Consider the following 17,642-nt stretch of genomic DNA (forward strand, 5'->3'; position numbering starts at 1 on the left):
GTTTCCATTGGGTGTCAAGAGGACCCCCAAGATAAAGAATTGTTCATATTTTTAATAAATAATGCCATTCTAGTGGAATGTATGGGACCTCTACAGAGCTTCTGTGAAAGCATGGGTGTCACCAGCTGTAATAATAAGGGTGCGGCGGGGCTGCGTCCCCAGCATCCCGGCTGCCTGCTCAGCTAGCTTATGCCCCGAAATAACAACACACAAACTGTATTCATTTAAACACTGCCTGGCCCATTCTCTTCTAGGTTAATTCTCACATATTAATTTAGCCCATTTATAATCATCTGTGTGTAGCACCCCAAGGTGCGCTTACCAGGGAGATTCTAGCCTAGTCCATCCTGGGTCGGAGCTTCATCCCGGGAGCGGGGCATGGCGTCTCTCTCTGAGGCGTCTGCTCCCGAGAGAGCTGTGGAGTCTCTGAGCTCACTTCCTCTTCCTCCCAGCGTTCTGTTCTGTTTACTCCTCCCACCTATCCTCTAACCAATAAAATGGGCCAGGGCAGTGCCTTTATTAGCCAATGACCTTCCTCCATCATTTCCCCTTTTTCGGTTTAAACAAAAAAAAAAAAAAAAAAGGCTTTAACATAGCAAAATTACATATAACAAAACAGTTATCAAGTAAAAGTTACAATAATCTTTGTCATAACTAAGGAAAACTATAACTATAACTAACTATTCTTAACTCCATCAAAGACTCCAGAAAGATACAATACTACCTAAGCAAACAAGAAAAAAGCAACTTTTAAAACTCTAGAAATGACAGAGACATCTCGCTCCCTGGACAGTCACCCAAAGTTCTTTTGTACCGTTGGGGCATCCATCTTCAGCCTTCAGGCCCATGGTATCCAGCAGACATTTCCATAAAGCAGGAAAATTCAAAGTCAGTTCAGTCTCTATCTGTTGTGTCCTGCAGAATGTCTCGCAGACTCTTTCATGAATCAGGAACCCCGAAAGATCATCTCACCTTTAGGCAAGTTCAGTAGTCCTCTCTCTGCGGGTTCTCTGTGTTCAGTTTATGCAATAGTCCAGGCAAGAGCAGTTTCTTGCCCAAATGGCTATCAAAACTCCATAACGAGCCTCTTCGATGCCCATCTTCCTCTTGAAGTAGATTGGTGCTGCCAGGAGCAGAGTGTCTCATTGTCATGAAAAGTCCTCAGTTATTAAAACATTAAATGTCCTATTCTGTAACCTTTGAAAGACATGAAGAATGTCTATCTAAAATATATCTCTATCTAGAAAATCTAACTAACATGACTACAAGCTTTACTATTATCGATGATTATCCATTAACAACCTATATTTCTTAATTATACAGTACATATTTAAATGAACTACACAATCACAATACCTTAATCAAAATCAGAAACACTTATACATATAACAAAATTGACCTTAAATCTCTATGAATAAAGCAAAATCTATACTAATGCAAATTATTCATATCTATATCATATCCCCCTTTAAATGTAAAAGAACATTTATAAACCATATTTGGGAATATGGGCGCAGTTATTTCTCTCCAAACTGCTTCCTGCTGAATGGGGGCGTCGTTAATTAGGTCTTTCATGGTATAACCTGTGTGCTAGTTTCATCTCAGTTGGCAGTTGAGCGAAGCAATTTTCTGAAGGTGTTCACACCAACCCTTCAGGAGGGCGTGGTCTATCATACCATATCGGGATAAATGCAATCCACAAGGTCTGATCCTCTGTGAAAACAAAAGAAGAATCTCTTTTCCAAAGTATCATATCCTTAGATCCAAATTCTGAAATCATTCCCTCATGATATCCGTTCTGGTTCCACTTGGCAGCCCATATGATGAAATGTCTCTCTGTACTTAGCTCCTTCACAGTCAAAAATTTTAAAGAAAACACAATGTACATAATCCAGACTCTCTGTGAATTTTCCATTTTTATGTGGCTTATTTTTCTTTATTTCTTTTAATCTCTTAACTATCTGTACTCTGTCTCTTTAAAGACTTTACTTTTACTTTTTTAAACCATTAACTTTATTCTCTATATTCTTTTTCTTCTCTCTCCCAAGCCTACGTACATTCATCCACAGTGTGACTCATTTAGTGGTCTGAATCTGTCCTATTGTGAATCTGCAATTTTTTACTATCCAGGGGCACTTTTGATTTGCGCCTTTAAATCACTAGGCGCTTTAGAATCTAAGCTGTGACATTCCTAGGTTAACTTTTTGCTTTTTGAGCGTATATCTTTGACCTGGAATATCTCTGTAGACCAGGCTGTCTTTGAACTCTCAGAGATCCGCCTGTCTCTGCCTCTCAGGCAGTGGGATTAAAGGTGTTTGCTACTACACCTTGAACTCACAGAGATCTGTTTGTCTCTGCCTTCTAGGCACTGGGATTAAAGGCGTGTGCTACCACACACAACAACTCTCTTCCTTTTTTTTTTTTAACTTTAAGAACTTTAAATTTTAGTCTGCATATATTTTTAACACACTTCAAACCATTTAGAAATTTTCTTTGTCTTTGAATCTCTCTTTACTGTATATCTCTCTTTTTCTGACCACACGAGTCTTTAATTTACCAAGCAATATCAGTAGGATTAAAGGCGTGGCTTTGCCGGCTGGATCCAGCCCATTCCTTAGCTTTCCAGCCTCATGGCTGAGGTACTGGCTGTAGCCAGCAAGCGAGCTTCAGCAGCCTGTGCTTGCAAACCGCACAAACCGCCTGCGTAAAAGAATCAGAGTTTGTCCTGGCAGGACAGCCCAGAAAGCCAGCATTTTTAAATGGTGCAGCTTTTTTCCTGCTAAGGCTGAAAACCGAAAAGCATGCGTTCAGCTTTTCGTCAACACCGTTTAAGTGTTTCCTGGCAGGACCTCTTAATGAGCTGCAGGCTTTGCAGCTAAAGCTGAGTCAGGAAGCCTCTCTTAGATGAGAGCGCTGGCTTGCTTCTAGCAAGCAGAGTAGAATCGAGAAATTGCTGCTACCAAGAAACCAGGCACAATGCTTTCATTTTGTTCTAGAATTACTTCCCAAGCTGTCTCAGGCTTAATGTGGAAGCAGTTGTCCACGTGGGCGCCATATGTAATAATAAGGGTGCGGCGGGGCTGCGTCCCCAGCATCCCGGCTGCCTGCTCAGCTAGCTTATGCCCCGAAATAACAACACACAAACTGTATTCATTTAAACACTGCCTGGCCCATTCTCTTCTAGGTTAATTCTCACATATTAATTTAGCCCATTTATAATCATCTGTGTGTAGCACCCCAAGGTGCGCTTACCAGGGAGATTCTAGCCTAGTCCATCCTGGGTCGGAGCTTCATCCCGGGAGCGGGGCATGGCGTCTCTCTCTGAGGCGTCTGCTCCCGAGAGAGCTGTGGAGTCTCTGAGCTCACTTCCTCTTCCTCCCAGCGTTCTGTTCTGTTTACTCCTCCCACCTATCCTCTAACCAATAAAATGGGCCAGGGCAGTGCCTTTATTAGCCAATGACCTTCCTCCATCAACCAGCTAAAGTGAAGCTACCTAGTGGAGGCTGGCCTCCCCAGCAGTCCTGGCAGTCACAGCATAGCTCACCATGGTGATTCCTGATCCCCATGCAGTCATTCTAAAGACCCCAAAGCTTTTCATCAGAAAAGTTTTATTAAAGGTAACTTAGATCTTAATACAAATTAGAAAAAAAAAGTCACAAATAGGTCTAAGTCATGTGCCAGCAAAGGAAGCATTCTTGCCTTGTTTTGAAAGAATCAGAAGTCAAAATTAATTTTCAACTTTGTAGAAGGATGATTAGTTTGGTAAACTTTCATATGCAGCTTTTCCTTAAACAGAAAGTGGTAAGCCATTAGTAAATCAGCTTACAAGGTTGCAAGCAGCATTGTACATATGTATATAGTATGTATATGTGTATTTATATGACTATATACAGTCAGAAATTTATTAAGTACAGTGAGGATCATAGTTGTGAGATTTTCATTTTATGTACGTGTACATATAGAAAACATACATAAATCATATATATGGGGAAGTTATGTAAAAACATCTTCTTCCCAGGGATCACTTCTTCAAACTTTGAAAGCCATAGGTGAAATGATTGAGAATAAAGACTTTGAGACATAATTGTTTGGTGGCAATTAGGGCTGTACAATAGCAAGGTGACCTTTATACTGTTCTTTTACTTCTCTGTGCCTCAGTTTCCACATCTACAAAATGGTGACAATAAGAGCACCTTCTTGTGCAAGACAGTAGCTGTCACATGACCCTCAAGAACACTCAATGACTGTTATGTTGTCACTTCCCCTTTTCCATTCCACTAGTAACCTAAATGAGGACCTTTGAAAGCAACGACACTGAGTGCAGTCATTCCTTTCTGTCATCGTGGTATTATGATGACAAATATTTACTCATCAAATCTCTAAGAATCACGTGTGTTCTGTTCTTCACTGCTGCCTGACCCAAATAGAAAGGCTAAATACATACCTGCTCCTAAATCACTGATACATGTGTGCTCATCATCACCCAAACCCTGGGAAGCACAGATAAGGAAGTGGAAGATCTCTCAACTGGAACCACCATCTCTTGTTTATCCCTTGCAGAAGGAACATTGCAATTTCACCACACTTGGCCTCGACCTGTGTGCTTATGCAAGCCTCACAACATATGAGACCATTTCAGCAGACAGTGTTTCCTCATTTGGCTTACACTCCGCAGTAATCATTCCTTCTGGAGAGAAGGAAGTCTGACTGACTGCATATACAGGATCCTTTTCAGAACCCAAGTCTACCATAATGCGCCCAACGTCATTTAGTCTGGTGTGTTTTTATGGTTGGAGTATTTCCTTCCTCAATTTTTCTTGCTTTATTACCATACACAGTGATTTGGTCTTTCAATTTTTTCAGCATTTAGGATGGAAGCCATATATCAAAGTCATTTATTTGTATTTTCTTTTTGTGATGCTGAGAATCTGCTTCAGGGCCTCACACATATTAGTCAAGACTCTATCACTGAGAGCCAGCCCTAAAACCATTTGTTTCAAGTGTGTCTTTGTACAAGTTTAATTTGGTGATTTTTTTCTTGATCATGTTAAGGAATGTTATCTTTTAATTGAAAATAAAAACTTTTTCATACAATATATTCAGATCACAGTCTCCCCTTCCCTCATCTCCTTCCAGATCCTCCCCACCATCCAACTCCATGCCTCTTTTCTGTCTCTCTTTAGGAAACAAACAGGAAATAAAAAAATAAATTAGCAAGACCAAAATTTTAAAAAATAAAACATGAGAAACACATACATACACTCCCCCCTGCAAAAAAACACCCACAACATTGGAAACATAATATACAGGCAAAAGATTGACAAGCAGGAAAATACCCAAACAAAGCAATATGAGATGAAAAAATCCCCAAAAAGCCATTGAGTTAGTTTGGGGCTGGACGGGGAGCTTCTTTTGAGTATGGTTTGTGTACTCAGTGAGACTCCATTGAAGAAAATAAAGTTTTCCCTTGCAAACAGTTGTGAATTGGAGATCGTTTCTTGGTTACTGTTGGGAGCTTGTATCCACTTTTCCCTCTCAGCGTTGGGACCTCATCTGGCTTAGACCTGTGCAGGCCCTGCCCATGCTGTCCTAGTCCCTGTGAGTTCATATGTGTGTCAGTCCTGTGGTGTGAGGAAGACACTGATTCCTTGGCTTCATCCATCCCCTCAGGCTCTTACAATCTTTCTGCCTCCCCTTATGCATAGCTCTCTGAGCCCTGAGGGTAAGGATTTAGTGAAGGTATCCATATTATAACTGAATATTCCAAAGTCTCTCACTCTGCACTTTTTCTGTATTAGTTCCTATCTGCTGAGGGGGGATGAGCTTCTCTGATGATGGCTGAGTAAGATGCTGATCTCCAGGTATAGCAGAATAGCATTAGGAGTTATTTTATAACTATGCCCCTCTTAGTGAAGCAATAGTATATAATTTTCTCCTAGGTCTATAATCTATTGTTCTCAGGTTCTTGACCGTTCATGCCACCCATACAGTATAAAACATGGATTCCATCTCATGGAGTGGGCCTTGGATCTAAGCACATAGTAGTTGGCTACTTCCACGATATTTGTACCATTATTATGGTGTAAGTCATGTAGGTATTGTGCAGGTAAGTCACTATTGTACATTGAAACATTTGCAGCTGGATCTCTTCTGGTAGAGTGCAGAGTACCTTCTAGTACCATCAACCTGGTCAGTAGGGTGAAAGAACTAGTTAGGCACTGGCTCAGTGTCCCCATGTTCAATGAGATATGTAAGTGTTATCTTCAACAATAGGGCCTAACAATCAGTTTAGGGAGAGCAGCCCACACCGTGTTATTTTTGCCTTGTTTTGCCTTCTTATTCCCCTTATTGTTTGTTTACTGCCACCCTAAATCAAAAGGAAGTTATCTACTGGTGGAAATTACTGTAGCCAAGGAGAAAGACTTCCCCTTCAAGTTGCTACCCCCCTCCCCCGTGAAAGATAGCTCAATCATGTACCTGTGACAAGCATTAGGCTGTTGGAAACAGACGGTTTTCAAGATATGGTATGCTGGGGAGTCTCTATTTCTCAGAAGAAAACCACCCTTCCCTTCTAAGACTTCTTTCCCCATTCTCTTCCCTTCTCGCTTTAGATCCCCTTTTCGCTTCTCCCTAAGCCCCAGCCCCCAAGCAGACTTTGGGAAAATATGTGCAGTTTCCTTTGGGATTTGTTTCTGCTGTGTTGTGAGTCCAGCACAGAAAAGTGTCTCTGAAAATTAATCCTACGATGTAGCAGCTGCTTGCTGTGCTCCCTCTGTGGGCTGTCTGGGAGATCATCTTCCTCCAAGGGGAGAGCCAGTGGAAGAAGCTCACTTAAGCTGTGCAGTCCTTCTGACCTGCAAATCAATCCTGGTAATGTTGATGGGACACAATGCAAGCAGCACTCTTTTTCCACCATTGTAGCCTTGGATACAAGAGCAAACTTTATCAACTTTTTAAAAACAATATCAATGCAAATATAAAAAAAAATTAATACAGCCCTCCTGGAAGTTTCTGAATTAATTTAATAGAAACCTCACTATAATGTTTTGATTTTTATTGTGATTGTATTCTCTAGATATTTAAACACAAGTATCATATATACAGTTTTGCACAGAGATTTTAAATAGCTTTCCTACTCCCAGTTTTCATGAAGCATTGTTCTAAGAAGTGTTTCTGAGATGAAAATGGCATCCTCAATGGGGCTCCTCGTGTGTCCACCAGGAGCTGGTGCACACCTCTGCGGGAACAGTCCTATGAACACAACTCGGCAAAAGCCCCATCTTCGGGTCTCATACAAAAGTTCATCTGCAGTTGTGCTTCTCAAACTGGAATACGCATTGCAAGTACATAAGGAACGTTTGTTTGTTTGTTCTTTGTTTATCAAGACAGGATTTCTCTGTAGCTTTGAAGCCTGTCCCGGAACTAGCTCTTGTAGACCAGGCTGGCCTCGAACTCACAGAGATCTGCCTGCCTCTGCCTCCCAAATGCTGGGATTAAAGGTGTGCACCACCACTGCCAGGCCCTACATAAGGAATCTTTTAAAAATATATCCCTACATTGTACCCCAAAAGAAATTCAAGTCTCTAGAAATAAGCAAAGAACTATTTTAAAACCATCTCTGTTGGTTCCAGTGTGGAAGACTGGAGGTTCCCGGTGACTGATTTCGGAACGCTGAATTGAGAAGATGTCTAAACTTGTCATTTCCACCCCTACCCCTGAATTTTTTTTTCAGAAAGCAAAAGGCAATCTGTAGTCAGTACTGAATGAAATATGCATGTAAAAATGCTAATGTGATATAATATAAAATACAATAGAAAGAGTAATAACAACTAAAATGAAGCTGTAACTAGAAATGGGAATCCTCAGCTTTTGTTTGTGTTTTTTTACTTTTGTTTTAAATCCCATGTGCATATACAATGTGTCTTGGGGATATCCATCCCCAACTCATCCTTACTACTAGCTTCTCCTGCCCTGCTTCAATTGAACGTCCATCTCTCTCCCCCGTGTCTATATCTTGAAATCCTCACTTTTAAATGAAGACTTTGGGGCCTGAGAAGATGCCCAAGTGGCTAAAGTGTGAGGTGTGAGAAACCAAGTTTGAATCCCCGACACCCACATGAAAGTCAGGCATGTGGTACATATCTCTAGCCCTGGTACTAGGGAAGCAGACAAGTGAATTCCTAGGTCTTGCTGGCCAGTCAGTCTGCCTACATGGCAAACTCCAAATTCAGTGAGAGACCCTGAACATGAAATACGAGCCAGAGAGAAAATCAAATGTCAACCTTTGGCCTACACACACACACACACACACACACACACACACAAATAAAAAAACCTCCAAAGAAGAAGAATAATGTTAATGCTAGTTTCTTCAGAATGTGAGACATCTTCCTTTGTACAGGTGGAAATTAATCTGGGGACAAAGATTGAACTCTTATCTGTTGCAACGTTCTTTTCAAGGATGATGTCAAAGGAAATACCACCTTTAGGCTCACTCATTCCTTAGGACCTTGCCCCTCTCTGCTCTTTATCTGACTTCTGGTCCTTGGCATGCTTCCCAAATGAACTACTGTCCCCACATCCCTTTCTCGAGCACTGTCTTAAACAGGCCCTAAGGAAGAATGCTGGAAATGAAGGCACAACTGTTTGACTTCAGAATTGATGACTGACAGCAGCCAGCAATAGATGCGGAGATGATGAGCCAGCAAAACAGCTTTCCCAAATGTTAGCATCGCCTCCTAGATAGGGAATAAGCTGGCTTTATCCCCGCAGTTCCTTCTTTATACACTTCATATGTATGTTTCATGGGAACATGACATGACCCTCCTAATTCCCTGCATGGCTTTTCTCCTTATTCTACAGGGTCTCCTGGACAGCCTCAATTCACCAAGTGCCGTTCGCCTGAACTGGAGACATTTTCATGCTACTGGACAGTAGGAAACTATCAAGACTTAAAGACCCCGGGATCGGTCCAGGTGTTCTATGCTAGAAGGTGAAGGCTTCATGCCCTTCTGACTTTTCTCCATTATTTTGTCAGTGTGGATCGGATAGAGGATAGGAGTGGGGTGATTCAGATTATGAGTGAGAGGTTGTGGGCATGCCTGTGCGCATATGTAATAAGGCTTGAGCGATACTGGAGCTGAGGACGTCTCAGGGACCTCTCTTATGCAGCGTGTTAACTCAGCGAAGGAAATGAAGTGAGAGAAACTGCATACGTATATGAGGGGCATCTGTGTATATGAGGGACGTCTGTGTATATGAGGGACGTCTGTGTATATGAGGGGCGTCTGTGTATATGAGGGACGTCTGTGTATATGAGGGGCGTCTGTGTATATGAGGGACGTCTGTGTATATGAGGGACGTCTGTGTATATGAGGGACGTCTGTATATATGAGGGACGTCTGTGTATATGAGGGACGTCTGTGTATATGAGGGACGTCTGTGTATATGAGGGACATCTGTGTATATGAGGGACATCTGTGGAGGCGAAGAAAATGAAAAGTGAGATGCCCTGCAGTCATGTTGGCAAGTCTGAGAATCAGAAGAGCCTGTACAGATGGCATGAGACTGAAAACTTGGGAGGGTGACATGGGTAGAGGTCACAGTGACACTCAGAGACTGAGCCAGTGCTTGTAGGCCACGGAAGAACACTGAATCTTCCTTTGTGTCTTGAAAAGCCTCCCTTTGTTTTCTACAGAACAGACCATTGTCTTAAACTAATTAAACTAAATGAGGAAACTTGATCTTTCATTTTTACCCACAGTCCTCTAGACTGACACCAGCCAAGGAAAACAAGCATCTAGAAATCTGGTCATCAGGCAGTACTTAAGTTTCATCCCCCTGAAATGTCTTCCTCTTCTCTTCTACCACTTTTAATACACACAGTAAAAGTATAATTTATGGGGTGCACTGTGATATTTGAAAATACCTATATGATGTGTAGTTATCAAACCAAAAACAACTGTTGTTATCTATCACATTGGACATTTATCATTCCTTTGTGTTGGGACCATCCAAAATCCTCTATACTAGATATTTTGAAATACATAATTGATCATTGTCAATTACAATTAATCACCCTGCTGTGCCACAGAATAAAACTGCACCTTTCACCTTTTCAAATGATAAACACTTTCTTGTCTCTTCTCTTCCTCACAAATCCCAAGGGAAGTCCTAAGAGAAGCTGCAGGTTAGCAAGGCGACTTGGTCTTAGACTCTGGTCCACAGATCTGAGATTGACACTTTGTATCCCATGGATGACAGGAACGGGAAGGACAATGGATGGAGCAGTTAGTCAGAGCCAGTCCCCAGCCATCCATCCTGGCTTCAGCCCTTGCTCACCGAGTGACAGAAAATTAGGCAAGCTGGACACAGCTCTGCCTCTTTGCTTCTAGGACGCTGATAATAGACACAGCTCTTAGCTTTCTATGAGGGTTTTCCTTAGCTAGAAAAATATGGCACAGTGCATTCTCATAGTAAGTACACAATAAATGAATAGATAAATAAACAAATATTTTCTGAAAATTAATATATAATATTAGTTTTTAAATAATAATGATATAGCATCCAGATTTCAGAGCTATAGAAGTGATTTTTAATTTTTTACGGCTTGTGATTATTGGTAGACTATAAGAACTTTCTAATGCCTACCTGAGTGTTTGATTTACCGATATTAAAAGCGGTAAGTGAATAACCAAGACTGGCCCTATACATCTTTTAGTTATGAGAGGCATCACAGAACACCCCGCCCCTGAAGGCACACAGAGATGAGGTAGTTTGGCCACAATTACACGACTTATTTACTTCGAGGTTGATACTGTAGAGAGCTATGGCCCAGTAGAGGCGGATAGACAGACAGACAGATGGATAGACTCAGATATGAAGGAAAGGTGTTTGGGAACACTTTTCAGTATGTGTGAACTGATTCTGTTATCTCTAAAATGGAAAGGAAGAGAAACCCACAATATGCCATGTTTACACCTTGCTTGGGCAGCTCAGACAATTAGTCTTCAAAACAATGAGAAACTTTTATACAGTCAGTCACCATTGACCAAACTTATCCGAGAAACAATAGGACAATATCCTGAACTGGTTCCACTCTCGGACGATGGTTCTTCCACCCTCATCATAGTCACCTGACTTAATTTGAAAGCCAAAAAATAAGTCCAGAGATATGAAGCCCTCACAAACATGCTGTCTCCTGCTTTCTTCCATCAGAGCCGCAGTGATCTGTCCGCAGGTCTCCCCCCATCCCCACCCCCACATTCCACCCATCCCCATCCTCCCAGCACCCCAGTCTGCACTCAGCCTGGGAACTAACAAGGATTCTGCTGCAAGAGTGAACAGAGGGAGGAAAATATGCTCAGGAGAATATCCTTGTTTTATCCGTAGTAGAACCTAGAATCTCAGGAGAAAAATATACAGCCCTCGCCCCCGCCCATACATACCATGAATACAAACTCATAACCATGTGCCAACCCATAACTCCCCAAATCCGGATTTTGTGTTTTCTCTAAAAAAAACATGCTTTGCATATCCTAGCCAAACCACATAAGCCCTCAGTTCTGTTTATCTGAGAAGGGTACAGTTGAGAGTTAGGAGATCAGGATGAAGCCACACTGGCCCATGGATTCTTAGCACCCACTTACCCAGAGACAATGCTACAGAAGGCACTTCCAACTCGCGTTATTATTTCTGAGTGTTCCTTCCTAGGCAACTCCTGAAACTATAGAACCACGCCTCTCATCCCTGACTCACAACACGCCAGCATGCTTTCAGTCAACATTGTAACCTCTGGAGGCAGAACACACACACACACACACACACACACACACACACACACACACCAGGGACCAACCTTCAGTTCACTGGGCTGTTCTTGGAATCCAAAGCATACAAGAGTCTAAGCACGCAGAGCTGTCAGCAAGGCAGAAGGGCGCGAGCACTCCTGTTCTGCTTGGACCCGATCCTAGCCAGGTAAGCTGGCAGGAGATGGCCCCAGCTTATGAAAGCAGCTGATTCAGAGCAGACTCTGACGGCCTGTGATGGAGATGCTGCCAAATCCAGCCTCTGCACTGGAAGGGGACCCAGCATGAGTGTAAAGCAGAGGCACGGTAGAAAGCGGCACCGGCAAGTGCAGCAGAGCTTTTGGAAGACTTCACAGGAGCCCGCTGGAGCTGCCCAATGTCAATCTCGATGTTTTAATTGTTTTATTTTACCATTTACTTTAAAAAGAATGTTTTGTATCATCGCACTTTCTCCTAAAGGATTTGAGACCCAGTTTACTGGGGTGTAGGACAATGACTAATCTGGCTCCTTTGTCTGTGGGGGTGGGCTGGATTTGTTCCTCCCCAAAGTTTATTATGGGATAATAAACCAGAGAGAGGTGGGATATGTGGGTTCAAGGACTCCAGATGATCCAATGGCTCCTGGTAAAAGGAGCTGGTCATGGTGGTTAATGGGTGGCAAACCTAAATTGGAATTATTTAAAGTTTGTGGGCCTGGAATCTGGTTTTATTTTTATGACTTTTCCACTCTTTATTTTTACTCCAATCCAAACCTTGAGGGAGAAAATACTGCTTTCACTCTCTGTTTTTATTTTATTTATTTATTTATTTATTTATGTGTTGTTTTTATTTTTAACGAAATCTCCTACAGCCCTTATTTGTGTCACGAGGTAGTCTGGGAGCAAACCTGAAGAGTTTTCCTCTGAGGGCTAAGAAGATTAAAGTAGCTTTCTTAGACCGTGTTATGCCATGTATAGGAAGGGAAGACAGGTGACTTCACATGCCATAAGATTGTTTATTTGGCTTTTAGATTTACTAGCTAAAGAGATACACTTTAGTCAGGCTTGGTGGCATGCCTTTAGTCCAGTATTCGGGAAGCAGAGGTTGGCAGATCTCTGAGCTCAAGGCCAACCTGGTCTACAAAAGAAGTTCTGGGACAGCCAGGGCTACATAGAGGAACCCCATCTCAAAAAGACAAAAGCAGTGGGTGCGTGGGTGGGGGACCCGAGATTGATAGTTGTGTTTTGAACTAGCTATTCCTGATCCACCCTGCTTCACATCCAAATTAACTCTGGTAAGAGCTGTGTCCTGTGGAGCTAACGGATTTAGAAACCCAACCAGGGGGTTACACATATACTTCTCAGAGCAGGGCTTCTTACATTACCAAAGTCCAGAAGCTGAAGCATGGCAGAGCTGGGCAGTTCCTTACAATAAATGCACACCTGCTGACCGCGGGCTACCCTGAATCTTTGTACCATCCTAAGACTCACTTTTTTTTAAAATTAACACCATTGGTTACATAATATCAATATACTTGATATCGTCTCTGATATTATATGAATGCCTAATTTTCCGGGCAATTTTTGGTAAAACTTTTTAATTCGCCTAGTTTGATTGCCAAGGTTAAACAAAAATGCATCCACTCAGGGAGTCACCTGTCCCTGATCTTTTGCTGTCACACCAGACACGACGCATGCGCATACAAAAAGACGCCTTGTCCTTCCTCCTTTCTCCATTTACTTCCTTATAATAGATGACTCTCTTTTCATCTAAAGACATGCAGCTTTTAAGACTCCCAATTAGAATGTGAGCAACAGTTTGCTGTCTCAAATTCACTGCTGTTTTAATCCAAAGTGTGTGCAAACAGCTGACCAGCAGCTGTCTCCGTGGCCCCGATAAATCCCTAGTCCCAAACACAGAGCCTGAGAAGCAGCTGTGAAGAAGGAAATGTAAATGTGTCTTCCGGGCTTCTCATTCCTTCCTTCCAGGCCATGCCGTCCCCCAAGCCCGTGTTCTCATTCATTGTCCATCGCTGATAACACCACCCTAGAGTGGGAAAGCCTCAAACAGCCCTGGTACCTACACCTACGCAGTAACACCTGTCACATGTGCGTGTGTGTGTGTGTGTGTGTGTGTGTGTGTGTGTGTGTGTGTGTGATGTAGAGGGCAGAAGTTGATGGCAGGTGTCTTCTTCAGTTGCTTGCCACCTCTTATTTTTTGAGATAGAGTCCCTCACTGAATCTGGAGCCTTGCCTATTTGGCTAGACTAGCAGACTGAGCATGCGAGAGGGATGATCCTATCTCTACCACCGCAGCGTTTGGATTTCATGTGCTCTTCTTCTCACCCAACATTTCTGTGGGTTCTTGCAGGGCTCTGTGTGTTTGTTCAGCAAGCACATTAGCAGCTGAAGCAAGTCATCAGGCCCTGCTTTAACCTACATTCTTAATCAAAGGTTCCCTGACTTTTGTGTCTTCCTCACCTAGAAACCCTCTTCTCACCTAAGACGGGCCAGTAAATAAAACAGAAACAACAAATTACCCCGCTTATTATGTCAATCATCTCACCACTTTGGCAAATACGTGAGAAACAATTTGAAGGAGGAGGGGTTTAGTTTAGCCCACTGGTGCAAAGGGTTTAGTCCACAGTCTACTGAATATGATACTATAGGCCTGTGGGAAGACAGAACATCATGGTGGCAATAGAAGAGGCTACTTGGCTCATAAGCCGGACACGGAGAGGGACTAGCAAGAAGATAACCCTCTGTAATGTCACACCCCAGTGACCTGCTTCCTCCAATCAGCCCTACCTTCTCTTTCCTACCATTCCCAATAATGCCATCAACTCACTAAGGAGTTATTGGATCCATCAGCTGGGAACCCACATCGTATACACCCAATAAACCGATGTTTTATTTTAGTACATATAGGCTCCTGACAATATTCAGACACTAGTTAATACTGTCTGTAGATGTGATGCTTCTTAGAAGGGGTACAGCTAAAATGTTATATTTTTATGTCGTGAGATATTTGTGTCTTGGCTTTTCTGAATCTGCCTGTCGGACACCTCACTTTGACTAAAGCTATGGCATAATTTGGGGGAATGATTAATCCTTTTTTACCCTCCATTTCAGAATCGTTCATGAATGGACCCAGGAGTGGAAAGAATGCCCTGACTATGTCACTGCTGGAGAAAACAGCTGTTACTTCAACTCATCGTACACCTCCATTTGGATACCCTACTGCATCAAGCTAACTATACATGGCGATTTGTTGGACCAAAAGTGTTTCACTGTTGATGAAATAGGTAAGCCACAGGTTTGTTTCACTTGACATGACTTTAGAATAAATATAAAGAAAGCCCCAACTTCCAAGTCCAATCAAGTAGAGAGACTTTGTGTTTTTAGGTATATGGAGTCTGTCTCATGGGAGCCTAAAAGGACAGAGGAAAATTAACTGACCTGAAGGAAGTCTGGTAGACGAGCTAGAGAGATGCTCAGTGGCTAAGACCACTGGCTACTCTCCAGAGGACTCTGGTTTGTTTCCCATCATCCATGTAGCAACAAACAGCCATCCCGAGTCTAGGGCAGAGGTTCTCAACCTTTCTGATGCTGTGCCCCTTGAATACCGTGCTTCATGCTGTGGTAACTCCCCAAGCATAAAATTATTTTCATTGCTACTTCATAATTATGATTTTGCTACTGTTATGAATCATGATGTAAATGTCTGTGTTTTCCAACAATCTTGGGCTGTTGATTGCCTTGGTGGGTTACTTAGTCTAGGGGATTGTAACCCGCCTGGCAGTTCAGTTATTCCAGGGTCCCGGAGGGGCACTATCTGGAAGATATGAGCTGAGAGAGAGGAAGGAGGCCATGCTAGGTTTGTCAGAGCCTCCGTTTATTAGAGATGGGGTACAGCTTATATAGGGTAAGGAGTTGGGGGGTGGGCACAGGGGCCTGGGCTATTGCCGTGTGGTTCACGTTGGTCACGTGGTCCATGTTGGTCACATAGCCAGGAGGTTACCTTCGGTCAGGTCACCTAGGCCAGGAAGTCATGAGTTGACACACCTAGTTCTTTAGATTGGAATGTGGGGTGGGTTCTGCTAACAGATTGCTCTCCATTAACAGCCAATTTGGGTGTGGGGTAGGCTCTGTCAATAGAACGATTCCTAACACAATTAGGGGTGTGGGGTTCTCTGCAGACTCCCCAGGGTCATGGTTCCTGTAATGATTTTAGGAGGAAATTGGCTCCTGGCCTTAGGCAACCCCTGTGACAGGGTCATTCAACCCCCAAAGAGGTCACTAACCATAGGTTAAAAACTACTTGTCTAGGGGCATCTGATACCTTCTTCTGGCCTCTGAACACAAAATACACAGTGCACAGACATGCACACAGACAAAACACCCATTCTAATAAAATAAATAAATACAATTTTAAAGTTAAAAAAGGAAACCTGGAGCCGGGCGGTGGTGGCGCACACCTTTAATCCCAGCACTCAGGAGGCAGAGGCAGGCGGATCTCTGTGAGTTTGAGGCCAGCCTGGTCTAGAAGAGCTAGTTCCAGGACAGGAACCAAAAAAGCTACAAAGAAACCCTGTCTCGAAAATCAAAAAAAAAAAAAAAAAAAAAGGAAAAAAGAAACCTGATAGTAAATGTAGTAAATGCTATGAAGAAATGGATCAGGGTCTGAGGAATGGCTTGGTAGTTAAGAGTACTTAATGCTCCTTTCAGAGGACCTGTCACCCACATGGTGTTTCACAACCACCTAGAACTCAGTTCCAGGAATCTTCTTCTGACCTCTGTGGCACCAGGTATGCACCTGCTGAATATACATACAAGCAGGCAAGCAACATAAAATAAAAATAGATCTGAAAAAAATCTAATTAGAAAAGAAATAATTCATCCTTTCCTTCACAACGTCTAACCCTGAACAGAATTCTTGTTGCCAAAACAAGGTACTAACTCAACATACTCTTAATTTTTCTTTAATTTTTGACAAGGTTTTCATATTCAGATATACTGAAGAATGTTGGCCTTTGACCTCTATCATTGCTATAATCAAAGCCTAGATTGCCTTGATCACAAAACAAAATAACCATAGACTTTAGCATTAACCAAACAGCTACAATCAGGCCAAAGTCATGTTTATAGGATTTCAAACAAACACAAGGAAACAAGTCAAAGAGCCATATGGATGATTCATTGCCCATCCTAGGGACATGAAGAGGAACTGAAACAAGCAACCATAACTGAGATGTCCATGTTTACAGCATCATAGTATAAACATCAAGAAGCAAGGGAGCAACGAAAGACTTTCAGTAGCTGACCTACTAACCACAAGAGTCCATTTGTTTCTCACAGAATTCCTGCCCCTTCTCTCAGATAAACGTGGTTTCTTAGGCAGCAGCAGACTGAAAGAGAGCAGGAAATGTGACTGAATGCTGCAGACAAAAGCAAGCAAAACCTGGAAGCCTGCCTTCCAGAGAGAAGGTTGGGAAAACTGTAAGAAGCAGAAAAGGTTATCTGGTGGCTACTTATTATTTAATGGCCTCCCCCAGCTGCAGAGCTAATGCTAAGTGAGGGAATGGGTGGCTTAGTTGTAAGCTGTCTTTGATAGAGTTTCTATTGCTGGAAAAAGACACCGTGACCATGGCAACTCTTATAAAGAAAAATATTTACTTGAGGTGAGGTAATAGACTTAAGTTCAGTCTATTATCATCACAGTGGGAGTATGGTGGTAGGCAGGCAGACGTGATGCTGGAGAAGTAGCTCAGAGTCCTACATCTTGACGGCAACAGGAAATGGTGTATCTCGCTGGGAGTTATCTTGAGCATATATGAGACCTCAAAGCCCACCCCAC

The 17,642-nt window shown here is 42.6% G+C and overlaps 1 protein-coding gene across 2 annotated transcripts in view; it reads left to right on the forward strand.

The window, feature by feature from the left end:
- LOC121444546 (growth hormone receptor-like) overlaps nucleotides 1-17,642 on the forward strand; it is a 265,658-nt gene that overhangs the window by 228,646 nt on the left and 19,370 nt on the right. For both annotated transcript variants that reach the window (XM_041646371.1, XM_041646372.1), the window contains exons 4-5: nucleotides 8,863-8,992; nucleotides 14,918-15,090. In XM_041646371.1, the coding sequence (XP_041502305.1) occupies nucleotides 8,863-8,992; nucleotides 14,918-15,090 (303 nt within the window). The remainder of the gene's footprint in view (nucleotides 1-8,862; nucleotides 8,993-14,917; nucleotides 15,091-17,642) is intronic.

The sequence above is a fragment of the Microtus oregoni genome, unplaced genomic scaffold (assembly GCF_018167655.1).
Source record: "Microtus oregoni isolate MIOR12 unplaced genomic scaffold, Mior012 000132F_ref0000261, whole genome shotgun sequence".
Classification (NCBI taxonomy): Eukaryota; Metazoa; Chordata; class Mammalia; order Rodentia; family Cricetidae; genus Microtus; species Microtus oregoni.